This window comes from Camelus bactrianus, chromosome 14 (genome assembly GCF_048773025.1).
Source record: "Camelus bactrianus isolate YW-2024 breed Bactrian camel chromosome 14, ASM4877302v1, whole genome shotgun sequence".
NCBI lineage: Eukaryota > Metazoa > Chordata > Mammalia > Artiodactyla > Camelidae > Camelus > Camelus bactrianus.
This window is the reverse complement of record NC_133552.1, coordinates 59,962,057-59,989,000: the sequence shown is the minus strand read 5'-3', so window position 1 is coordinate 59,989,000 and position 26,944 is coordinate 59,962,057. Positions and strand designations below refer to the sequence as shown.

The 26,944-nt window shown below is 40.7% G+C and overlaps 1 protein-coding gene across 8 annotated transcripts in view; it reads right to left on the bottom strand.

The window, feature by feature from the left end:
* Positions 1-14,797: 14,797 nt before the first annotated feature.
* The window catches only part of MBNL2 (muscleblind like splicing regulator 2), a 149,282-nt gene continuing 137,135 nt past the window's right edge, over positions 14,798-26,944 (bottom strand). For all 8 annotated transcript variants that reach the window (XM_074378443.1, XM_074378439.1, XM_074378436.1 and 5 more), the window contains one exon: positions 14,798-17,595. In XM_074378443.1, the coding sequence (XP_074234544.1) occupies positions 17,581-17,595 (15 nt within the window). In that variant the 3' untranslated portion in view covers positions 14,798-17,580. The remainder of the gene's footprint in view (positions 17,596-26,944) is intronic.

Below are 26,944 nucleotides of genomic sequence, written 5' to 3'. Positions count from 1 at the left end.
AAATGTCATTCAAGAAAAGGCAAATGTTTTTATACATTTCTAAGGACAATTACCACCTTCTGAACTTTCTAGCGGGAACTGCTAAAGGATTCACTTTAACTGAAAAGAGATGAACCCAGAAGGAAGGAGGAGGAAACACAGACACACAGAAAATTGACTTATGGGCACTGCAGACCAGTGAATAAAAGATACATGACTCAGTGAATGGGCTGGGGCATTTCATTCTTCTCAAGGGAAAAACAAAATGAAATGGGGTCCCTGCTTCACTCTGTATGCACGAATCAATTCTCAGTAGAGTAACTTGAAAGGCAAAACTATTATGGAAGAAAATATAGGAAGATATCTTTCTGGCCTCAGGGTAAGGAAGAATTATTATAAACCACAAAGAAAAGGCTTAATAAATTTGACTATGTTAAAAATTAAAAAAAAAAAAAAAACTTCCCCCCTAAAAATAAGATTGGTATGTAGAACAATTTCCAGAAAATTCAGGTGGCCAGAAACTTGTAAGAAAGAGGCTTAACTGTACTCGTAATTGGAGAAATGCAAATTAAATCACGGTGGGATAGCAGTCTGGCAAAAAATGTAAGTTGACTCGGCACAGAAATGGAGCAACTAATGTCCATTTGCAGTGATGAATGAATATTTGCAGCATTCACTGAATCAGGACATAAATTATGGTGTATTTATGCAGGTGAACATCATAGAGCAGTGAAAATGAATGAACATGAACTCCGAACTCACACACAAAGCCGAGTGAATAAAGCAAGCTGCAGAAGAGTACATACTCTACGACACTATATATACAAAGTTAAAAAATTCAAACAGCATTGCACGTGGTTTAAGGATACATACACGATAAAATTACGGGCTTGCATGGGAATGCTATAGTTCAAATGCCGGAGGGAGAGTTAAGCAACGTGGAAGGGCTCACGAGGGTTTCACCTGTGCTGTGAGTATGTTACAAGGCTGCGAGGCAGGTACATGGTCATTTGCTGTTTTATTCTGTGTACCATTTTATGCCTTATATAGGACATAATGCTTATCTAAAATGAAAAGAGTGAATCAGAGATGAGGAGATGGCAAGTGAAGACCATTCTCTCCACTTTTTTTTTTTTTTAACCTGGGAAGGGAAGAAGAAAAGAGATTATGTTCTATTTCTTGACACCAAGTAATTTGGGGGAGTTCAAACACTTATGCCATTTTGTAGGTGAACCGACATGTGAAACTGTAGAATTATGAGCTCAAACTCAATCTATCCAACTTTCTGAGGTAATTTTTATTATTTGGATGGCACCAGGTACAGGATCTGAATCACACACCATCTGGAATTATGTTGAATTAAATCACTAGGAAGCAAAAAGCCAAACATGATTTTTTTCTTTATATTCTTTCTCATTTTCTAACTAATAAAGCTTTTTGAGAAGAACCAGTGGTATACATATAGAAAAATGATCAAAATGGAAAGTATTGAATCACTGAAAATACTTACAAAGAACATTCTTCCATAGAAGCTGAATGCGATGATATGAAGGTCTCTTAAAACCTGTGGTCCAAATGTAGATTGCTTGTGGTCAAATTTCTTCGTTTATTGTTTTTAATTCCAGACACTAAACTAGGTATCTTTACCTATTTTATTTCATTTATTCATCCTAAAGCATTCAAAACTGAAAGAACTCACCAACATCCATATCTCTTTAGTGAGATGGGATAGATGTTTTAAAAGGTGTGTTAAAAATTATATGCTTTAATTGTCTCCCCTTTAGAATGAAATCAGTCATTTTCTGAGTAGGGTACAGCACGTTCTGTACTGAAGGAAAACCCCTGCTTGGAACGGGGGTGTTACGGAGTAGCTCTGCCAGAGAACTTTACTTCAAAGGCAGAATTTTATTTCATAGGAAATGTGACTATGAAAGTATTTTACTAGTAATTAGCTCTTAAAATAGCAGCGACTTCATTTTCTTCCTTTATGCTTGGAAGCTAGACATGGAATTCATGGTTTTTTTTCTAACTCACATAAAATTGTTAGGGACTTGCCATATTCTAGCTAAGAAACATGAAGTTATACCAAACTTGGTCTTCACCTGAGACAGCACCTACAGAACAGTCTAGAAGAGATAGTAAACCCAGAAGACAAGGAAACACTGTTGTCAGCAGGCGTTGTCTCTGTCTGGGTCCCCACCTCTACCCCCTACCACAGTCATCCTCACCTCCAGTGGAAAATTCAAAAGAATTAGTCATCATAATACCATTCACTAAATGTTCAATCTTACTGTCCCCATTTAGAGATGGGAAAACTGAGGCACAGAGAGGTTAAGGGGCTTACATCATTTGTAATTAATGAGCTTGGGTTGTTTTCTTGCTAAGACATCCTATATGGTGTTGAATCAAAGCAGCAATGGTTTGCAAGCTGCCTTGCTACTGATATTCAAGGGAGGTTTTTTTTTTTTTTTTTTTAAACATTTTACCACTAATTGCTATGCCTCGCATAATTCTGTATATATCCTTTACCAGGATATGGAAATTCCCTTCTTATTACTAAATTGTCAAGAGTCTTTTAAAATCACAAATGGATGTTATTTGATTTAATGATATATTTGCATCTTTGAGAAGATCATATGTTTTTCTTCATTAACCTGATAATGTGCTGATATATCTATTTTCATGAGTGACATTTCCCATAATTTTAGCTTTCCTTCCTGGCCCTTTCCTGATTTTATTATTACTGTGATATTTACACGAGTTGGGACATGCTTCTATTTTTATGTCACCTGAAAGCATTTGTATAAAGTTGGATTCTCTGTTCCTTGAATGTTTGGTAAAAATTACCTATAAAGTTGTCTGTGCCTGGTAATGTGTATGTGTGTGTATGTGAGAGCGTGTGTATGGGTGTGATTAACATTAACCACTGATTCAGTTAGCTTGATTGATTAGTAGATTATAGACTCTTGTTTTCGATTTCTTTTCGGTGCAGTCTGGTAACGGTGCTTTCCTGCAACTGTATTGGCATAAATTGTGCATAATATCCTTTTCCTGTCCTTTTAGTCTGCACCGCATCTTTAGTTATGTCATTTTACGTTCATTTACTCTTTATGCCTCCTTTCTTTGTTTGCTCGATTAATCTTGTCAAAGGTTTGTCTGCTGCATCATTCTCTTCTGGCCGCCATCTTTTTGCTTTCTGGATTCTCTATGGGATACGCTTAGTTTCTACTTTAGGAAAAATTTCTCTTACATTTATTATGCTCTTCTTTGTACTTTCTTGGGATTTGCACTGATTTTTTCTAGCTTCTTAATAACAGCTCACACAGCTCAGTAACAAAAAAACCAAGCAACCCAATCAAAAAATGGGCAGAAGACCTAAACAGATATTTCTCCAATGAAGACATACAGATGGCCAATGAAAAATCAACATCAGTAATAATCAGAGAAATGCAAATCAAAACTACAATGAGGTATCATCTCACACCAGTCAGAATGGCCATCATCAAAAGTCCACAGACAATAAATGTTGGAGAGGGTGTGGAGAAAAGGGAACACTCCTACACTGTCAGAGGAAATGTAATCTGGTGCAGTCACTACGGAAAACAGTACGTAGGTTCCCTAAAAACCTAAAAATAGACTTACTATATGATCCAGCAATCCCACTCCTGGGTGTATATCCAGAGGAAACTCAAGTTGGAAAAGATTCATGAACCCCAATGTTTATAGCAGCACTATTTACAATAGCCAAGACATGGAAGCAACCTAAATGCCCATCAACAGATGATTGAATAAAGATGTGAGATACACACACACACACACACACACACACACACACACACACAATGGAATGCTACTGAGCCGTAAAAAGAATGAATAGTGCCATTTACAGCAACATGAGCGGACCTGGAGAATGTTATACTAAGTGAAGTAAGTCAGAGAAAGACAAATACCATATGATATCACTTATACGTGGAACTTTAAAAAATGACACAAATGAACTTACAAAACAGAGACTCACAGACATAGGAAACAAAATAGTAGTTACCAAAGGGGAAACTTGTAGGGAGGAATAAATTAGGAGTTTGGGATTAGCAGAAAAACTACTATATAGAAAACAGATAAACACCAAGGTCCTGCTGTAGAGCACTGGGAACTACATTCAATGGCCTGTAATAACCTATAATGAAAAAGAGTATACATATGTGTATGACTGAATCACTGTTCTGAGCACCAGAGACTAACACAACATTGTGAGTCAACAGTAGTTCAGTAAAAACAAAGTAACAGTGACAACAGCTCCACAAGACCACCTCAGACACCCGTGTGGCTCAGTCTGACGTGAGGCCAGTGACTAACCCCTTAAGCCCACCCGGTGGGGACATGCAGGCCAACTGGAAAGGACCGTTCCCGCTGCAGTGACACAGGCTGGCACATCAAACAAACAGCCACAGACAGTCTTTGTTAACAATTTTGATGTTTTGTTCACCATGGATTTTTTTTCATTAGTTTGGATTTTTAAGGTATTATATTTATATTAACAATACTGACTACACTCCAATAAAAATTTTTAAAAATACTCTTTATCTTGATTACTGGGATTTTTACTTGCCGACTGAAGTGGGCAAGTCAACATGGATCCAGGCCTGCTGACCGTGTGGGCCTTTGGGGTGCAGCTGGGGGGCCCCTCTCTGCCTGGGACAGGCCCTGTCTTGCTTTTGGGCCCCTGGGCCACACGGAGACTCCAGTTTACTGGAGCTGAACACAGGCCACCAGGCACCGGATCGGGCTGGTGCTGGCTCAGGTGACTCACATTTTATTTTTCCATCTCAGAGCATTTCTTACTTTCTCGATAGCTCCACAGAGCACATGAAGAGACGTTTTTAATGTTTTATCCAACTGTCTTCGTTATTTTCCTCCAGAGGCTCATTCATTTGTATTTATTCTGTTGTGCCCCCTGGAAATGGAAGTCCGGAAGGTTCATTACCGTAGGATATAAAGAGATGGGTTATCTGCAGACTTTAACCAATGTCTGATGACTAGCTATTGGTTTTTACCTAATTCCACTGTGAAGCAACTCGATTATCCCATTAACCTCGCCAGGGGCAGAGCTGAGAGGCTGTCACCCTGGAGAAATGACACTGAGAGATAAACTCCTTTCAGTTTGATCATTTTTCTAGTTTTTTTTAAAATATATTTTTATTGAAGTATTGCCAGTTTACAATGTTGTGTCAATTTCTGGTGCACAGCACAATGCTTCAGTCAGATAGGAACATACGTATATTCATTTTCATGTTCTTTTTCACCATAGGTTACTACAAGATATTGAATATGGTTCTGGTTTCTTTTCAAAGAAATACTGACAGAGTTCAGGAATGTAAAAGACTAAGTGAAAATTTGGACCAGGTGAAACATGGCTTTTGCTAGTGCCTTAAAAAAATAAAAGCTATGTTTCCTCGTAAAGTTGGTGTAAATTTGTGATTTTGGGAATCCACAGTAGAGAAGCACCTCAGTTTTGACTTCTTTCTTCCTCTTTGTTTTCTTCTGTGGCTAATTCAGCTTGTTACCGAGGGCAAGTTTGGGAGCCTGAAGTGCAGGGAGGCCAAACAATGTCGGCGTTTGGAGCAGAGAAAGGTTTACTGCAGGGCTGAGTAAGGAAAATAGGTGGCTTGGGCCCCCCAAAATCCAAACTCCCTGAAGGGTTTCAGCAGAGCCTTTTTAAAGCCCAGCTGAGGGCAGGGCGGCCCCTGTCTGCGACCAGCTGTGCACAGTTCTCGGACTGGCTGGTGGTATCAATCCTTAGATGCCAGAGGTCTGGGGGCTACATGCTCGTGATCAGCAAGTTGCCCATTTCTTCTGTTTGGTGGTGGTTTTAGCATCTGAAACACTCAAGAAAGATGCACGAGATAGTATGATCTGGATCCTTCAGGGAGGAGCTACACCGGAGGCCATGGGGGAGGGGTCTGTCCCCAGGAAGGTCCCATGGGGTCCTGCTTGGCTATAAGGTTATAATTCCCTCCTTTTCTTTGACGCCCCTCAATCTTGAGGAGAACAGGTGTCAGACAAGAAAGGGAATAGTATTTTGGATGGAGAGGTTCATCACAAACTCAGAAGAAGAACTCAGATTCAATCTCCCCAAACCTTTCAGGGAATGGGGTGATCAATAACTTTTCTGGCTCCTTCCTGCTGAAGTAGGGGTGTAGCCCTACCTTGATTTGGGGAATGGACACCCTGTTGGAAATATTCCCTAGTTCCAAGTCCTGGATCTGAGTCTCGTCCCTGAGAAATTCAGGAGAATAAGCCTGAAAATCAGTCTGGACCTGGCACTTTGGGGGAGACTTGTATCCAGGTAGCCAGTTACCAGGTTTAACATTTGATGTGGTATTAACACATACATAACAAGAGCTGTTGGCCACTACATGTCTCCTTTTTTCTGCTAATATCTGATCTAAAGCAATTTTATTGTCTAAAAATTTAATAGTAGCACAAGGAGACCTTGAGGTCATAAGGTTGCAGCTGCCACCTGCCAGCAGACACTGCTTTGGGAATGGCTGGTGGCATCCCAAGTATGACACAGTGCAGAAGGTTAGAGTTCTCAGCAACACAAGAATATGCCTGAAGTCACATTCACAATGACCACCTAGTGTCACCTTGGGTGTCTGAACCACAGTTACTTCATTTTGACTTCCAAGTGCATTTTTCCCCTCAAGGCCAACTCAGATGTCCAAGTCATGTCCTAAAGGCCATAAAACAGGCTGCTTTGGTCAGTAAAGTTTAAATCAAACCATGCACAAGCCAGAGTGACTTCTCCATACCTCAGTAAGTGCAGATTTCCCCATCATTTCCCCTTTTGATTATAAATCTTTCAACAGGAAGCATCGATGATCAAAACATTTGTCCCTTGATGCTGGGGTGTTAGCTCCTGCCCCAACTTTAGACCATGTCCCTCAGGGCTAGGCCTCCTTTCTTTTTGCCTAGTTATCCACTTTGGGGGAAAACTACCCAGACATGGTGAACAGGCTCAGAGTTATGTGAATGGGGAAACATTTTATAGGCTATACATTTTATCATTTACACCCAGTTGTAACACAAGCATTGTACATGTGCTTTTAGCAATAGACTTAAAGCCGCCATTGTTATATATCATGCGTAGTTATCCTCTGTGACAACTCCATTAGAGAATTCTCTTTCTATTTCAAACATTGAGAGCAATATTGAGAGGGAGATAAACATTTGATAAGCAGTTCACTTAAAAAACATCAATCAAAAGCCAATAATATTTTAGACAAAAACCAAACAAATTACAACCATATTCATCAGTTCCCTTGATCCTATGTAATCAATCCTTTTTACCAACAGTTGTATAAAATCAGTAGACTTTTCAGTTTTCAGTAGACTTTTAAAATATCCTCCTCAGCTCAGCAGTATGATTTAAAAGAAACCTGTACTCGTCAACAAGTCCCTTTTATGAATCTTCTTGAAGATGAAGCAGTCCTGCAAAGCATGAAACTTAACAGTCGATGGCAAAAGACTTAAAAAGGCAAAACAGAAGATTTCACTGCAATGTTTTTGACAAAGAAACTTAATCACGTTGCTGTGACATACAACATTCCAAGACAACAACCAGAACCATGACTGACAGCACCACACCTGGACATATCAAATTTCAGAAACTCCAATTTCCAGAATGTCCACGTCAACATTTATCCACACTGTACAATCCGAGGAGGCTTATCACCCATTCAACAACGTTTCCTGTTCAATTCAACACACCAACCAATCCTAGTTAGTATAATATTTTCCTCAGGTGCCTTAGGGGCCTCTGAAGCACCCCAAATTTAGCTGACATCAAAAGAACCTTAATTAGAATTTGATAGGAAGTTTGCCAAAATGTCAAAAAATTTCACACAATCTGTTATCAGAAGCATTCTAAGTAAACTTGTTCTTTTTACAGAGAGGAACCAAATCTAGTCCTGCACCAGCCTACTTGTAACAGCAAAATCCATTTGGTTAATTAAGTTCCATCGGATCCCATGCACAGAACTCCTTTTTTGGGGCTCCCTTTCTACAAACTTCCCTCAACTTTCTGTATCCATGCTAGTTTGTCCCTTATTTTTTTCCCCATCCTGCAACAACCAGCTCCGGGACCAAATTATTTTTTTTCCCCTTAACAAACTGCAACTCCATTCCTCATATCTTTTTTTTTTTTTAACTCAAAACATATATCCTACTTTCCTAATGTATATTGAAAAATTTCCTTTATTATTTTTAGTAGCTTTAATTACACATCCAAATTAGATTCTCAGCTCTTAAAAATCTTAATCTCTAGTGAATGTTTCAGAATCTTTTTGTTTGTTTCTTTGGGAATGACCTAGCTATTCAATTATTCAATAAACTTCCATCATTTAACTTAATTTAGCACAACTGTAAAATTTCCAGTTACCAAATATCTGGAGAGATCATTTTTAAGTAGACATTCCTAAAGCATAATTATTTATAGAGTTCACCCAAAAGCTTTTATCTCATTTGCATGTAATTCACTTATGAGAATTTCATCATACCAAGATAATTTTTTTCTTTCTACTGACAAACTGCAACAGAAACACAAACTTATTGACCTTCAGTAAACCAAGGTGCAATAAAAGACATGTCTGTATTGATTATACCAACAAGCTTAAGCTAGCTTTAATATCAGATGTCAGTTCAATATTGAATATTTCCTAGACCACATGAATCTGAATTTGTTATGTGTAGCTTCTTTTATGCTTATAATTATTTAACTTGTACACACACACACACACACACACACACACACGATAAAAGCCAACTTGCAGAAGGCCCACTTTGATATAATAGTAAAGCCATTAGGGGCCATTATTCTCCAGACCTTGGGGAGTACAAGCCCACGCAGTGTTACAATTAAAAATGTAATTTTCTTTCATTTATGGGAGTATTGCTGAAGATCTCCCAGTTTTGCAAAATACACCCTAAGAGGACTATAAGATGCAACAGAGCTCTGAAGTCCCATAATAATTATTCATGGCTGGTGGTTATTTAAGCAAATTATTCAAGCAAACAAATGCAATGCAAAATGGTCTGTCAGGGTCACAGCTCCCTAGCCCCAAAAGGGAGAACCCCAACCAGTGCCCCGTCAGAGATGAAGCTGAACGAAAGCCCTGTTACTCACCAAAGATGTCTCAACCAGCCAGTGCAAGTATTGACACACATACATAAAACCAACCAACATGGTCCCACAAACAAAAGATCAGAATTCCACTTCCAGATGGAAGTGTCCAGAGTGGCCTGGCTCCCAGAGGAGAATGGACCCAGAGTGGCTCCCGTTTAGCTCAGGATGGCTCACTTCCTGGAGGGGAGTAAGCCCAGGTGGGGAGGGTAGAACTTTCCATCCTGCTCAAGCTGGAGTGGCTCACCCCAAAATGACACATACAAAAAACACAAACAACAAACAAGCTGTGGTGGCACAGACAACCAGAGGAGGTGTCATCTAAAAATCCCACTTCCACTCCCAGACGGAGGCCTCCAAACAAACGGGCCCAGCTCCCGACAGAGAATGGACCCATAGCCGCTCCGTGAGCCCAGAGCGGCATCCTTCCCAGTGGGAATAAGCTGGGACCGAGTGGAGAGAAATCCCAGCCCGTGTGAGCTGGAGCCACTCACCCCGAGAGACACCGAGTGAGGACGCAGCTCCAGACGGTTCTCTGCTCCAAATGGCCTCCTGCTGGGGCGGCTGCACCTGTCGGGGACCGTCCCTCCCGTTTCATGGAGCGAAGTGAGGTCCGGCAGCTGCTGGGACCCAGGGAAGGGGCTGCCCCGCCGGGATCAACCTGCTCTGGGCGCAGACTCCTGGGCTGGCTTCCCCATAAATGTTACCAAATGAAAGTTCATGTGCCAGATGCACCCTGAGGCCAAATAAACCGAAAGGTTGGGGTTCGGAGCAGAGGAACTTTTCTTGCAGGGCTGAGCTCGGAAAACAAGCGGCTCGCGCTCAAAAACCCTGAACTCCCTGAAGGGTTTCAGCGGAGCCTTTTTAAAGGCCCCTGAGGGCGGGGCGGCCCCGTCTGTGACCAGCTGTGCACAATTCTTGGATTGGCCGAAGGTATCAATCCTTAGGTGCCAGAAAGTCTGGGGGCTACGTGCTCATGATCATCATGCAGTTCATTTCTTCCACTGGGTGGTGGTTTTAGCATCTGAAACATGCAGGAAAGATGCACGAGATAGTATTTTCTGGGCCCTTCAGGGAGGAGCTGAGCAGGGGCCATGGGGGTGAGGTCTGTCCCAGAAAGGCCCCATAGGGTCCTGCTTGGTTCCAGGTCCTCTCTCAGGCCAGACACTTCTATAGCAAATCATTTTCTTCAACGAAAAGAATCATTATGACTTTGAGTATATTTCTTACACCAGTTTTGAAGGAAATCAAATGCTTGAATAATGGAACGAATGAAGGGTGGAGTGGCCTCTCCGTCAAAGTCTGGGTTTTTCTGGGAGGGGGCCTGTGAGGTGGAGACTGCAACTCATGCGGAAGGGGCGACGAAGGATTGGGCTGAGGCAGAGGCTGGGCTGGGACTCCGCCTCCACGCAGGCCTCAGCCCAGGCCGTGGGGAGCTGGGGGTGATGGTGCAGAATTAGCTGGGGGCCTTCATGGCCTCTCGTTCCAACCGCAGGCCACTGTGTTTCCATTCCTGTTGCTTCTCACACCCCTGGCTTTGCCACCTACTGAGTTTACGTCTCCTCAGTGTCCATCTCAAGAAACCCCTCCTTCAGGGAGCCCCCTGTGGCAGCCCCAGCGCTCACCAGCCTCCCGTGGCAGCCACCGGCAACTGTACCATTTGGAATTTATCATGAAATATGGCAATACATACATTTTGTTTTCAGCCCTGTGTTTTTGCTTTCTCCAGCTAGAGGGTACCTAGTTTATGAGGATTTCAGACTGTTTATAATCTAATAAGAATATATGCTCTGTTTTTGCTTTTTGGTTTTTTCCCTTTCCTGTTTTCCAGCAGAGTCTGCAGGAACACACCTCTGCTGCTGGAAGCTGCCCTCCACCTAAACTGTTTGCTTGGTTCTAGTTGTGCTCTTTCTCCCCAGTTTATTTTTCTTCTTCTGGACGCGGACAGCTTCTTGAGGGTAGGAACCGGACTTTGCTCCTGTTCATGTTCCGGAGGCGCTCAGCAGGGCTTAGTCAGGGCTCAGTGAGCATCTGCTGGACTGAAGTAACTGGACGCTTCCACAGAGACAAGGTGGCTAGCTGTGGTGAACTGTCCCCTGTAGCCTCCCGTCAGCTTGTGACGTTGTCATCAAGGAAATAGAAGAGGTGCCTCTTAGTTGCCAAGAGATGTTTGGCTAGAATGAGGACATAAATACTGATAGGGAAGCACAAGAGCTTCCTTTAATATTATTTTAAGACCAGTTCCTAAGACTCCCTGAGAGTTTGCTCTGTGTCAGACTTTGTGGCACGTGGTTGTTGTACCTTCTTTTATTTCATCGTCATAACGTGGTGGGGAGGGAGAGCCTGTGGTTAGACCCAGCTTGTGGATGAAAAACACTGAAGCCTAGAAGCTGTGGAAAGCAGAGTGAGGGGCAAACTTGGGCAGTAAGACTGTAAAATTTGCTCTTACACACTAGACGGCTGGGAAATGCAGACACCGATCTTCCTGCGGGACTGAAAAAACCCCAACTTTGTTTTTATGCATGATAATGCATTTAGATTGCTCTCAATATAAACGTGTGTGAGAGAGACTGCTGAGTATCTATTCAGTCTATGGAATGTTTGTTACCTCCAAATACGTCCCACCCCTCTGCTCAGATGTAGTTGGAGCTTATGAGCCGGTTCCTACACCGCCGCTGCTTGGACTTTGTCCCTCCGTGGAGACACAGCTTCCATGTGTGAGTGGGTTTCCACCTCCGTCTGCACCACAGCCCTTGTCAGGGTTGTGGAGGCCCCAGAAAGGACAGTGCCTTGCTATTTTTGTGCTTTTGTGGAGTGACCCCCCTTTTGTTTTGAAAGAAAGTTTCTCTAGCAAAAGAAAAGTGAGATTCCTCTAATTTAGATCACTTTGGTTTACACCTGAGGATTGATACATAGATTTCTTCCTTTGTTTATAGAAGCCAAGGTCCTGAAAAGACCCAGAATAGTCATCAGAGGAAGGAACAACTCTCTGGACACAAGTGGATTTTGGGGGATATGTGACTGCATGACTTTTACCCAGAAAATCATTCTCTCTGGCTGTGTGACATGTTACATCTATTTAGGGGGCTGCTTCATCATGACTTAATGACCTACTCTTATTGGGAGAAATTCATTGGATTTCAATATTTTTGTGTTTCAAGAGAATCATATTGAAGTTTGATTTTAAAGACTGGGTAATACTGGAGACAGGGTGCAATGCACCATTCCTTCCAGCTGCCCCTGGTCCTAGTAAAGAATTAGGCTCTGTCCTAAACCCAGAGCAGTACTTTGCAGCCCGTGACTACAAAATATTCTATAAATCGTATTCTCATGATAGAGAAGAAAAGCTGTTTATCGATCCTAGGAAAGGAGTCTTATTTTTGACTTCCTCTGAAACCTGGATGAATGCTTTATTCTGAATTCTTTGCTGACATTTTGACCTGAAGGTTGCCCGCAAATAAAACTCGTATATCAACACGACTGCAGAGTCAGGACAAGCAAGGGCTTGAGAGCTTTGCTGCTCTGTGTGATCTTGAAAGAGTTACTTAATTTTTATGTGTCTTGACTTCTCACCTATGTTGCAGGCATACCAGCATCTTCATAATGCTAAGTGTGTATGAACAAAACAAAGTTACTTTCTGATGATACCCTATTTCGTGAAAACAGCTGTATGGTTTTCACCAAATTTGGAGGGGATATCTGAAATGGTTTGATTAAAATACAGGCCAAGAAGGAAATATGATATTTATCCTGGAGGCCTAAAAGCACACCTCGAATGGATGGATGATCATTTTTCAAAGTCGCTGAAGTGGAGGGAGAAAGTGAGGTCACGTGACCGGTGGTCACATAATTGGAATCCTCTGCACAGGGGTTTTCAGCTGAGCTGTGGATCTCATCACCGAGGGCAGACACTGAAAGGCAGTGTTGATCTAGAATCAAGCTACTTGTCACAGCAGAATCTCGCAGCAGTTAGAACCTGGTTGTTAGTAATTCTCCTCAACGACACAGGATGGGCCTGCTGGAAACATCTATAGATTGTTTTGCACAGCACTTGGCACAGAAGCGCTTGGCATGGGCGGTGAACATTCTCGATTCCACCCCTTGCCCAACCCTGCCGTCTGCCTCTCCCACCAAGAGCCTGAAGGAAGTCACTACTGTGTTCATTTCGTGTGAATCATACTGATTCATAGTGACTCAGTCATTTCCACGGAGACAGACCAGTTCGACAGCAGTGAGAGCCTAGTATTTCAGGGACCCCAGGATACTGTGGGGGAAGAAGAAATCATTCTATAGCGAGCCAGCATTTCCTTCCTTGACGTAAATAGAATGCCAAGCTATATATTGGTTTGTCTGGCTGCCCCTCAAAGCTTCAAAGTGTTGCAAATGAACTATGGTTAATAATGAACAGAATATATTTCTGAGTTTGAAATATTATTTTTAGTTTGGGCTGCCCCAAACTAAAGTCACACCTTCCTACTGGCAGATAATTATAGAACAATTGATATTTTATATTTAAATATTTTCTATGCTGAAGAGATACATTTATCAGATTTAAATTTCACTTTTGATTTTGATGTAGTACTTTGAAACATTAGTCTACCGATGAAAATTACACATCATCAACTAGGTGCTAAAGATTTTAAGTATAATTCGTCTTAGATTTTTTCCCTTAAAATAACTTGTTCTTGAAACTTGGCATCTTGAACTTGATATTAACAGAGTATGTTTTCTTGTAGGAAGTGACTAATGGGTTGGCTGCTTTTTCTCTGCATTACAGGAAAAGAAAACTGCTCATCCAAACATATAGCCAGTTTTTCAAACATCCACAAAGGCATGAAGGTATTTTTACCCTTGGAATTCCTGCAGATACCATCTAGCAAGTGCCTTTCTCTGTAAGGCCTGGGGTGCTGAGTGTCTGCGTTTCCTACCCCCAGCAAGGGGTATGACAGCACCTCAGAAGGTCTGACGCTTTAAACCTGCCGTGGAGAAAATCTCCCCATTCCTGCCATGGCCCGTAGAGGAGGAGCTGTCTGCCAACCCCTTCATGACCAGGAACGGTCCCACCTTCTTTGAGAAATACCAGGGGCCCCAAAGGACAGAGAAAGCAGACGGAGAAGGCGTCCAGTGTCTCTCAGAGGACTCGATTTGTTGAGCACCTGCCCTCAGGTGCGATGCTCAGCTCCTGCGCTCCCCTCAGTCCGGAGGCCAGCAAGCCTGTGTAGAACGGGGCTCACCGTTCTGCCTTTTCCTGCAGCCTGAGGTCCAAGACACGCGGCTCCGTCAGGCTCTCCGCAGAAGCCGGTCTTCGGGATCAGTGGGTATGTTCTGGTCTCTCAGTGGCACTGGCGTCTTGCGCCCCTTTTGGTTACCGGTGTTCGCACTGCTTCACCTTCGGTCAGAATTCTGAGAGCTAAAGGGGGGGGGGGATTTATTTTTATTTCTCATTTCACAGGATACTAAAAATTCTTCCAAAAGTGACCCTTTTAAATTGTTTCTCTTACTGTAGAAAAGCCAAAATCAAAAGCTTGCTCTTCAATGAAGTTACCAAATGGGATCTAGGTGAATGTGAAAAACCATTTTGTTTGGCTAATTATCAATCTTACCTCAACAACAAAAAAGAGGAAGGGAGGCTAGAAATCCTTTTAAATGCTTCTTTTATTTCATTGGTTGTACATTGGGTGAGTGAACTGAATATTACAACCAAAACATAGAATTGATACAAATTAGATTCCTGTTTACACTGTAAGGTAATGAATGAAGGAATTCTTTAAGTGTTACAGAAAGATTTAGTAGAAATGTTACCAGTGGTATGGCTCAAAGAATATTTCGGTGAAGTGCTGTTATATCCTGAAAACCAAGAGTGAAATGTAGTTCCTGTACAAGTGGCGAGTTCATCTCTTCACTACAGTATTTGTTGAATTGCTATCTTCATGTCTTGGATATTGGTGATTTTGTTTTGGTGATTAAACAAAGCATTTAAGATTTATTCATCATAGTCAGACTTCTGAATATAAACAAACTTTTGGCAAATAATATTTATACAGAAAAATAGTTTTAGATCCTCTCAAATCCCAGAATTATTCTATAAAATTACATTATAAATAAATAAAAAGCAAAATCTGTTGTACATATATTTGTACATCTATGCATTTGCCTTGCCTCCTCCGTATTGTAAATGGCATATTTATGACTCTTTGCATATTATAATCACAATTCTGGAAAATGGATATCATAGTAAAAATACAGTCTTCTCTATCTGCTTGGGGGAACAGGTGATGTTTTTGATGTTCCATTATTAAAGGGCTGAAAATAGTCGTGTGCTAATCAATAATTTTTTAAATCAAAATCATGAAACAAAAGAAAAAAAGAAGACAATGTTACAACAATTAGTCTACAAAAATATTTCAGTGATTCCCATAATTTACCTTTTAGTAATGTCTACTATGTTTTCAATGAGTTTAACTGAATTAACAAAGAAAAAAAAGAAAAAAAGAAAAGAAGTATGAATGTTTTAGGCAAGTTGTAGCATAACTACATTGTTATAGTTGAGAAAATTACAAATATCAATAATACACAAAGATGAAGCTACCAAAGAAATACAAGTTAGATACAATACTTTTCCACAAATTAAAACAAACGCAACAACACAAGCACTATGTCAGATTACACTTAGAATGTGATTTTCTTTTGATAGGGTTATCAAATCTATGATAGAAGATAAATAGTCATTAGACTTTGACCAACATTAATTAAAATGGCAGATTTCTCTTTTCTTCAAACAAAAATGATATGCTTGGTGCACTCAGTTTTCAGAACAGGCGGTGATGCCAAAATTTAAAATATTTTACATTCAATCTCAAAAGTCAAAATACTTCAATCACTAATATGTTCACAAAGAAAATGGATGTTTTAAACAATTACACATAATAGTCATTTATAACAGCTGTTTTGTTTTTTAAACAATAATTTAAAAACTATGAAGGTACTGTATAGCCTATGTGCAACATATAAAATGTGAAATATGAAATATTTGGTACGATAGTGCTTAAAATAAACTTTCAAACAAACTTTCTGAACAAAATTTAACTGTATCGCTATTACCTTGAAGATCAACCAAGTATTTAAAAAAGTAAACAACATTAAAATATGTTTCATCCATATATAGTATATATATGTATGTGTATATATAATATGTATGTACTTGTATTAAAGTTTTTTATACTTTTGAGACATAAAATATGCTTTAAGGTGAAAGAATTAAAAGAACTATTTTTTTTCCATGCTGTAGTCAGTTACAACCCTTTAATCCAACTTTTGAAATGCAAAACGGTAATGGATGTTTTAAAAACGGAAACTATCTACTTTTTGTTGACATAGTAATTTAGATTAAAGTCACAGTCAAATTTTTCAGTGACTAAACTCAAACTTACTTAAATTAGAATATTATACAGATCTCCTCACCTACAGCTTGTTTTGACTAGGTTTTTTAGTTTAGAAGAGTTATTCTGTAACAGGCAACTGGATGGTGAGTTCCCAAGACTAATCCCTTTGATTAGACTGTTGGCATGGGCCTCTCGTTCTGGTCAAGCTGGATGAAGTCTGGCAAAATCTAGGCACTTCTACAAAGTCTCTCTTATAAAACAACTTTAAAAATATACTTGTAAAATAATACCTTCAAGACTTTGTTTGGTGGGGTATGAAGCTCATACCGTGCAAAGTTTCTTTTTCAATCTAGTTAATGTTACTCTAGAATCACAGGATTCTATGCGGCATCTCCAGGCAAACCAAATATCACACTTGGATGTGTCCCCCGTACTTGTGCTTGAACTTCCATTCAACTTTTAACCTGCAGGACAGGTAACGGGTTTTACTTCACTTCTCATCTTTGCTGCAGCATTCGTGTCGTCAAGAAGTGAAACGTTATCTTTGATCCAGTGGGTAAATGAAATGACAGGAATTGAAGTCAGAATCGAACCTGCCCTTGGAATAGTTTTTTTTTTTTTTTTAACTAATGCTAATTGTTTATTGCTACCTTTGAAATATTCTGCGTCAAAATGAGTACATTGGTTGGACTTTCTGCATCGGCTATAGTTATGGAGATAAGACAATATTCCTAGGACAGAAACTATGTTCAGAAACCCTTTAAAAGTAAACTTTATCCTTTATGTCTTTAAACATCACAGCTGGTCTCAGGTAGTTAACTATCTTAGGTTGGAATATACTAAGCATACCGTATTTAACACTCATATATGATATAGCAGCACTAGCGTCTTAGAGTTGTGGTCTGTCCAGAAGAACTAACTTTATTTAGCATGCAGTTTGTGGCAATTCTATTGAGGAGGAAACAGGATAGTATGTACAGTAACAATGTTTAGTTATTCTCAATGCAGATTCTTGGCATTCCATTCCGTTCCTGCTGATTATTTCAGAATTATCTGTTGAAGAAAAAGACAGGTGTGATTTAGACATCCTTCTGTGAGGGAACATAGCTAGTTTACGTTTTATTCTTTGAAAACAGACATTTGCAAATAGGAATTTCCTTCAATTTCTCATAATTTTGATGCAATTAAAGTTTTACCCAATCCCCACCCTTCATGCTGAAATATTTTACACTTAAGTACTTCTGCTGTGTGGCCACTGTAAAGAATGATGCAAGTGCACAGTATTTCCTGTAAAACTGTGACTGCATATATGTGGACATGCAGTGTGTTTAGACCCTAACCTCTGTTTTTAGTTCTGGCTTCGTATCTTTTTATTGCATATTCAATTAGCATTGAATTAATATTTGCTAGTGTGATCAGGAAGTCTAATCAGAGAATTAGTTCATACATGAAAAGTTATTAGTCAAGTTTAAATATAAACATTTAAAAATGTGCAATAAATTATTATTTATTTATTAACTTGCATTTATAATTCAAAGATAATGTTCCCATCAAAAGTCATTTTGTTCCCAAGATATAATATAACAACCAGTTTCAAATTCAGGGCCTGTTTAAACGCCTCACATTAAAGAAAAAAGAAATAACATTCTAAGAAAGCAGTTAAAACAGTCTTGATAATTCCAAAAGCACCAATAAAACTAAACTATCAAATGCAAACCGTGGTCCCTGGAGTTTGATCTAATTTCATTTCCAAACCCGTAATTTTGCGGAGGACAGGGAGTTCACCCTCTGTGACCCATCCACTCAAAGTTAAGCTTAAAAGCCAAGCAGCTGACACGTTCGAACAAAAATATTTGTTCTTTGTGCAATGCTTCGAGCAAACTTTGCACAATTAATAAACAAAAATGTTTATTTATAAAAGAGCCAAGAGTCTTTGTTTAGGAAATAACCAGTAAAAAATTCTTCATGATCAAGGTCAGCTAATATTCCCCCAATAAAAGCCTCATTTCTACAAGTATAATTTTGTATCTCATTACGTTTGAATTTATACATGTGGATATTTTTCACTATAAGTGGGTATTTCTGCAGTTTATATAAAAAAGCTCTAGTATATAGAATTAAATAATTTCTCTCGTGAAATAAATAGGAATATCCTTTATTTTATTGGAACATACCAATGTGTATGGAATTGATAAAAATAGAGGAAGAATTCAGGCATGTTAAATATTTACACTAAATGGAAACTCGGAACTTCAGATAAGATCATTCTTTGTTTTTCAAAGAGTCCTAGGAATTTAAAATTAATTGGGAAAAAAAGGCATTCCTTGTCTCATGTACTGATAGACAAATAAAAATAATAATGAGATACAATGATTTATGTCTAAATATTATCGTAATATCTTGAATAGTCATTTCAAAGAGCCAATATTCAAATTCTTCAGATGCTTATAACTCATTTTTAGATTTAGATATTTGATTATTAAATAGGGATTATTCTATTCGACTTGTTAGCTTCAATCCTGTCTGTAAAGTTTCCAAATAGAAATGGACCCCAGGACATCAAATCTTGTCCTGTTTTTCTTTTTTCTTTCCTTTTACTTTAGCATGAGTGTCTCTAAAATATTTACAGAAAACAAACTTGCAGCTTCTTAAACTGATACAAAATAATATGTAATTTAGAATTTATTCACGTTTTAGCTTATGAACTGAAATGAAAAAGCCATATAGAATGAAATTCCTAGCCACCTGGAAAGAAAAACGATCCTACAGAGAGCCCATAATGGGCAGATCCGCACGGTAGAAATTAGTTACAACAAAGCTTTGGATCTGAAGTTGACAACCACCCAGGTTTAACTGAAATGTAAGTCAGCCTTGACGTCAACTAAAGGCATTCACTGGGCTCACTCAGACCGCTTCTCCCCTCTGGCCCCAGCCTACACACAATGCATCGTATGGACAAAGACATAAATAAAAACGACCCCTGATCCCACTGGACTCTCAGCTGTGCCGCCACCTGGAATCTAGGCTGGAAGACGCTGGTCATACCCTGGTCTGTGTCTTGGGCTATCCTGAGGACTCTGTGTGTGGTGTGAAAAAATAAACTGTGCCCCCAGCAGCAGTGAGCTTCAAGAGGTTTGAGAGATTGGATCTTAGAAAGTAGGAACGCTTTGGGTGTTTCAGTGTTTCCTTTTCTTGGTGATATAGCATTTTTCTCAGAAATACTGCTTGATGATTCAGATCTTTCTGAGAAACACAGCTTGTTGGTACAGTCTGAATTAAGTGTGCTCTGGGGTGAAATATATCTTGGAAATACAGACAGCACAGGATTTCAGATAATGAACAGGGCCTCCTTTAAGTACGGCCCGTTTGATGGCTGCTTCTGGAGTTAGGCAACACGCGACATGACAGGTCTCAGGGCCCATAGGGAGGGTACAACCGTCTCCCGCAGGAAGGAGACCTCTGGAACGAAGAGGAGTGGGGGTGTGTGAAGCGGGAAGGGTGTGCAGAAGCCATTTTGAGGAAAAGAGGGAACTTCTCTCCAGTTTCTGATATGGCTTTTCTTTACTTAGATTTTATTTTTAATTCACACCAAAAAAAAAACATAATTTAAAACAGATAATTAGGTAACCTTGCGTGTTTCCCCGTTGCCTCTCCTTGGAGATTCTCTCCCACACCAATTCTACATGAACACATGAACTGTGTTCTATATGTGAAGACTTCTTCAGTCTCCACTGTAACCTCAACGGCCAGGAGGATCAAACGCTTCAGAAGGTCTTGCCTATTTCAACAGGGGTACGAAACATACACTCTGAAAAGCACAGGCTTACGTGGGGCCCCGGGACGACAGCTCTGAATCTGACATTGACAAGTCCTAATCCTGAGCCTGGCCATTTAAAAAAGTGGTTCACTAGAGTGACCTCGACAGACTGGCTGTCAGTGGCGTCCCTCCTGTCCCGCATTCATCAAAACTGAGACTGATATCCAAGGTTCCTTCCTCAGCCTCCAGGCACTGCTGCCCGTGCTTTCTTGGAAAGGGCAATGGAACACTCTCCTGGGGTCTGTGGAGAAATAGCTACCACACTGGGTCCCTTGAAAGTCCCCTCCCCAAAGCATCGTTATTGTCTTAGTTTTAATTTTAACAGGTACGCCTCTGATTTTCTAGGAAGTGCTGAGAAATTTTAATTAGAGTCTTAAGAGCTAGGGTGAGTATTGCCAGTCATATTTTACAGACCTGGAAAAGACAGCATGAACAGTTTTAGCTGGCCTGCACGAGGCAAGAGCTTAGGGATGTTAGTTCACACTGCTCCCTGGCACGGGAGTCCCCTCCAGGGTGCAGTGACAGTCTGCAATGGGACCAGGGGAATAAGGGATTCCAGAGAGCAGCTCTGTACCGCTTGTGATGCCAGTGGAGGTCTGTGCTCAGAACCCCCTGGGAGCTTGGGAATTAGGGAAAGGGGTGAGGCCTACAGCAAATAGAGCTTGGAGTGCTGGACGGGAGGCGACATTGACTGTCTGCAGGAACCAGGTCCGTAGAAATTGCTGACAGACTTGTGGGCTGCTAGTCCCCCATCCCCCATCCCAGGTCATCCTTGCCTGGGTGGTCACCCGCCTCCTATCCTAGGTCTCCTCCAGATGGGTGCTGCAAACATGTCTGCTTACAGCAACAGAAGCCCCTACCCAAACACAGTTCCACCGCTCCCACTTCTAGGGAGCCTTGGCAAGCCATATGATAGGACAGAAATCCAACATACTGAACACGTTCTGTTTGTCTCTCTGATTGCCTAGTTCCTCAAATAAGTGTTATTTGACATAACAGAGCCACGATGAAGAAAAGGATTCAATTATTAAAATAAGATTCTAGATTTTAATAAGATCAAAATCTTGAACTGAAAGCATTATTTTCAATTCCTTTTTCCACTAAAAGGAGAACACACAGAAATGAGAACAGCTGATGCCCACAAAAATTGGTGATGCTATTTTTAACACAGATGCACTTGATCTCAAATCATGACTGCATTCATAAATCTTAGGGGACCTCCTAGCTGTAACAAAAGCGTCTGTGATGCAGGAATACCTGCCGGCTGCAACCGTCTCCTTACCAATGAGCACCTCCTCCAGGTGGTTGGACTTAAGAATGTAATGATTCTGCTTAATCCATATCCCTTCATTACTCCCATATGAGCCCAGTACACAATTAGTCTCATTTTTATTTCTTGAAGGCAAAGTATGAGTGGCCCCAAAGAACATCAAATGGATTATTTCCCCATCAAATGTGTTATGAGCAGCCATTTCATAATCCCTGCATCCCCGTGAAGTGGCTGCCACTGACTCAGTTAAGTTGATTACAAAGAGGACTGGGTTAGGTACTGCCTGAATACTAGGCTTCCTGGGGGACAGGCAGGAAATGTGCATAGGTGGGCGGGTCAGTTGGGGAGGGTGGCAGATGGAAGGGCTGTGCCTAGGAGGAGTGGAGCAGCAGCTACTCAGCTCCAGCCAACTGTCACCTGCAGAAACCTGGGCTCTGTGTTGCCTGACTTCTCCATTTGCTAAAAGAAGCTGGAAATTCAGCCACTGATTCATATCATGGAAAACAATTCGGTATGGGTCAAAGATATCTTTGGGCTGAATTCAGCTGTGAGCTGCCAGGTTGTGTTCTCCTCGAGCCTTCCTTTCTCCTAACACATTTGTTTTCTTGGAGGAGAATCCGAAGGCTGGATTGCTAGCTTCCTGAGCCAGGCAGCAGCCAAGGTCATAGGCATCATCCAAGGTCATAGGCATCATCCCGGGAGGCAGCAGTGGGGGTGGTGGGCAGGATCAAGGGAGTAGGTCCAATGGGGAGTTAATCCTGTAACTTTCCAACATATGGCTTCCACCTAAAGGAACAGGGTACTTGGCTGATCGGTGCCCTCTACCCAAGAAGAAACTACTGTCCCTCCTGTGACTGATTCATCAGATATGAAATACACATATTGCCTTGTCTTCTCCAACATGATAACGGATGCAGACTGAGCCCTCCCTGTGCCGTTCCCTTCGGTGCACACTTGAAAAAGAGCTGAACAGAGTGAGAAGCGCACTCAGCTGATAGCAAAATAGTCTGTGCAGAGGCTGAAACACGAAATCTGAAGGCATGAGCACCATGAACTCAGTAGCTAAACTAGCCGTCCTGCGAGAGGGTGCAAAGAAGACAAATCAATGTGTCTTTTCCTCAGTGCGTCAGAGGTATCAACTATTAATACTTGCTGAGTTTTCTACCTGGGGGTTGACCTCTAGGAAATGTACATACAAAATAATTTTGGAAACTGTCAGCTTCTAGATGACTTCTGGACATGTTCACACTTCTCATGTAAATGTGTTCATTGCAGACATTCAGAGGTGTCAGATGAGTTACCTTTTAAAATGCTAGCTCTCTATTAAATTCAGTAAGAACTAAAACTCTTTGGCTTAGTTGATAGAAAAAAAATTTTTCAGTGAAAAAACCAACTGTTTCAATGGATCCAAACTATGAGAAACAATCAGAAAAGAGGAATAATAGATGCTTTAGTTAAATCCTCCTGTGAATAACCATCCAATACTATCTTTGTCATGTTGAGTTTGGAGAGGGAGATAAAATATTACTTATCAAATATCAGTGTGGCCTCGCAGGAATCTGAAGGACTTTCAGTGGAGCTGGATACCACTAACGTTAGAGCTCAAGTAGACATTTCCCAGCAGGGCTGCTACCATAACTGGGTCCCCAGGACAACTGAGTCTCACAGTTTGCACATTTTTTGGCTGCCCAATAATTCTGTCCCTCATCCTAGCATGGATTACAGTGGATTGCCATACTATGAATTACCAAAGTCAAAAACAAATGCTTTTAGTCTCTTGGTGAACATCTGTTATCAGAGTAATTCTCATGATATGTGTTAATTAAAGAACACTTTCAAGAACTTTGGCCTATTTCGTGACTATTTGTGAATTTTAATTGTGTAAAAAGTCCAAAGATAATTAGTGGTATAGGAAAAGACCCTCTGAAAAACAGTCCCATTCATTACTGGAGGGGAATACTGTTCTGGGGGAAGGCAAGTATCTCCTGCCATATTTGATTTGTTTTCCAAATGGATTTTTATTTACACAGAAAAGGCATATACTGGAGTTGTGGGAGAAAATTCTCAAGTGTGACCATCAGTTTCACTCTTGAGAAGAGCAACCTGAAGCTGATTGGAATGCCTGCAGTACTCAGCAGACCTTAAAGCAGAGTTTGGTCAGGACTATGGTTTTACCCTCTGTCATTAATAGAAAGTTTCCCTTCACAGCTCTAATTCCTGTATTTTCAATGACATATCATTTTGTTGATGACTCATGACTGTCTAATATTTTTCACTCTATATCTGAACAAAAAGGGTTTTCAGATATACTTCCTAATATGTGAAATATTTTCATTTAAAATATTAATATTTGAACTTTTGCATGAAAGGCAGTAACACTGGCCTCACTAATGATTACTGACTAGGGTCCACATTGATAATTTGTATTATCTAGACAAGATACATACATGGAGATTCTTGATTTGAGTAAGATTCCACTCCTTGAGTCCATGTCACATGGAACAATCTGGACTTGTGAGTATTACGGGATGCTTTGACCATGATCCACTTCTCCATCCCAGAGCCAGCTGCGATCAACCTCAGTTCCCTTGAGGGAGTCCTGAGACTCACTTCTGCTGCTTTCACAGTGAGATGGGAATCTAGTCCTCAGGTCATCTAAAGATCTATACACCATCCGAGGGTGACATTTTCTCCAAAATGATACACATGAGGAAGAAGGCAAAGGCATTAGAGAGGAGACCTTTATCCCTCGTTTCCCCCGATACTACAGACGTGTTTGAAAGAAAATCACACTCAGGAGTGCAGTCTTCTAGTTCAGGAAGAGAGAAGCCATGAGGCCACGGCTCTGCGGGTGCCAGAGAAGGTCACAAGAAAACAAAATGCTAGGTCAAAAGGGCCCCACGACAGCCAGGAAAAGAGAACTGGGCAAATCAAGCCCAGCATCCAAGGAAAATGAGAAAGAAGGTGGTGGCCACCCAGGACCAGCTTCCAGCTTTTATCTTCCTATTCATCACTTGGCATTCTTGACTCCACACAGACATCATTCCTACTCCACACATCTTCCCCAAGAAACATCCCAATCACGGAGGTAACCTAGCGGATGGTTCCTCTATGGCCGGCTGGCGGAGGAGGTGAAGGACTTCCTATCACACAGCTGCCTGGGGGTTTGGGTTAAGCATATGCTTTTGGCATCTATTGAATCCTAAAGACATGGACACATCCATGAACATGGTATTCAGCCTCTTCCATGCTGTTAGCACAGTACTATCCTTGAGCAATGTCAAGAGTTAAACAACCTATTGTCCACCAGCCTGGAGACCTAACTATCAAGTCCATCACTGTCTCTATTGGAAAATTACTTGAGTTCCAACCCAAGTGGCAAAGGGAATTTTGAACAAAGAAATATTTTAAAAATTAGGGACTGTATGCAAATTAAGGAAAGCTAAATTCCTCTACTGTATCAAGAAATGATATATAATAATTGGGCCACACTATTTTAAAATATTCTAAAATATTATAGAAAAGGTAATACATTTTTTCCTAAGACTATTATATTTAGAGTATGTACAGTGAGAGGTGGCTCAAGCGAGGCCACCTGGGATTAGACAGGCTTCCCACATCTGAGGCTGCTTCACTGAAGACGACCTCGGGGCATGAAGGTAAAGTCTAAGAAAACTTTTTTTATACCTTTAAAAAGCAGTTTATGCAGCAACTGAAAAGAAATTTCAAAAGCGTTCCTTGAAACCTGTTCTTTTCAATGTGGGGTTCTGCTCCCAGTAACGCATTGAAGAATCAGGACAAGAAAAATCACAGAAGCAAGATCCTGTTGGATTCAACATTAAGTCCCTGATCCTGCTCAATGCCCTGCTTTTGTATCCACTACATTGTGTTAGACTTAGAATCCTGGGCACATTTTGGCCACAGTATTCATTGTAACAGTGGAGCAGAATGTATAATTCAGCCTGCTAAGAACTGGCTTTTAAGACACTAAAGCAGAAAAGTAACCAAACGTTGGGATTCAGTAAAAAGCATGGTAAGATGAATGTCCTGTGCAGGGCATGAAGTATGTCTTTGTGTATTGCGATCAGCTTGCACATTTCTTGAATTGGTAGGATGACACTGCCATCGAACGCAATTTCCAGCAAAATTTGTTTTGCTTTATTTTCTTCTTTTTTAGTTCTTTGTCTGTGTGTTTGTGTATGTGTGTCAGAGAGAGAGAGAGAAAGAGAGAGATGAACAAAACCACTTGATTTGTGGGAAGGAAAAAATCAAAGAAAGTCCTGGAGTGGAATTTCACGGGGCTTATTTGTGCCACCAAGCAGCTCTGTGGCCCTGCTGGGCCTTAGTTTCTCACTCTGCTTGTACCGCACTGGCCTCTCTGCAGTGTGGGGGGTAGTTAACCAGGCTGCCATCCGTCCTCCTTAATAACTCCTCATAAAGACGGCAAAATGGTAACACAAAAATGTGTAAAGAAAGCAAGCACCTGCCTGCCCTTAACTCTTTATTACTAACGGTCCTCCCTCAAAGCTCTGTAGTCAGGCCCTTTCTATCAGCATCTCTGCTTTTTGAGATGGTCCTTATCACAGGGCCGTTACTTTAGTTGTAATTATTTACCTGTCGGTTTACTGCCTGTCCCCCGACAGTGTAAGACCCACGAGAACAGGGGTTGTCTTGTTCATAGCCATGCTCCCAGAATTCTGAATTTCACATGTGCTCTTATAGACATTTGTTGAGAAAAAAGTATGAAGATCCATCACACGGAATTAACAGTGGGCTTGTATTAAGGCCTCGGAATAGACCCAGCGCCTAACCGACACGGTTCACTGAGGAAGAACTTGCCTTTGCCCTCAGTTACCTATGTCATGAAAACGGAATTCTTAAAGGAACACACAGCAACAAGAAGTCCTTTTTAATGTGAAAAGAATCACTTTATACTGTGGATTTAATAAAACAAAAACCTAAGTACAATGAGGCATCTCTCTTTCTAACCCTAATCCCTTCTTCTTTGGAGAAATATCTGTTCAGATCTTTTGCCCAATTTAAAATACTATGGTAAAAGATAAAAAGCAGAGTATAAAATTAGCCATTTTAACCACTTCTAAGTGTATAGATCAGCGGCATAAAGCACGCACACGGTGTTGTGCAGCCATCACCACCATCCATCTCCAGAGTTTTTCACCATCCCAAACTGAAACTCTGTATCCATTAAACAGTGACTCCATATTTCTCTTTCCTGCCAATTCTTCATGCCTTCTTCCTTCTTCCCCCACCCTTCTATTTATTCTCCCAATTTTGTTTCAGAATGGAATCCTTGG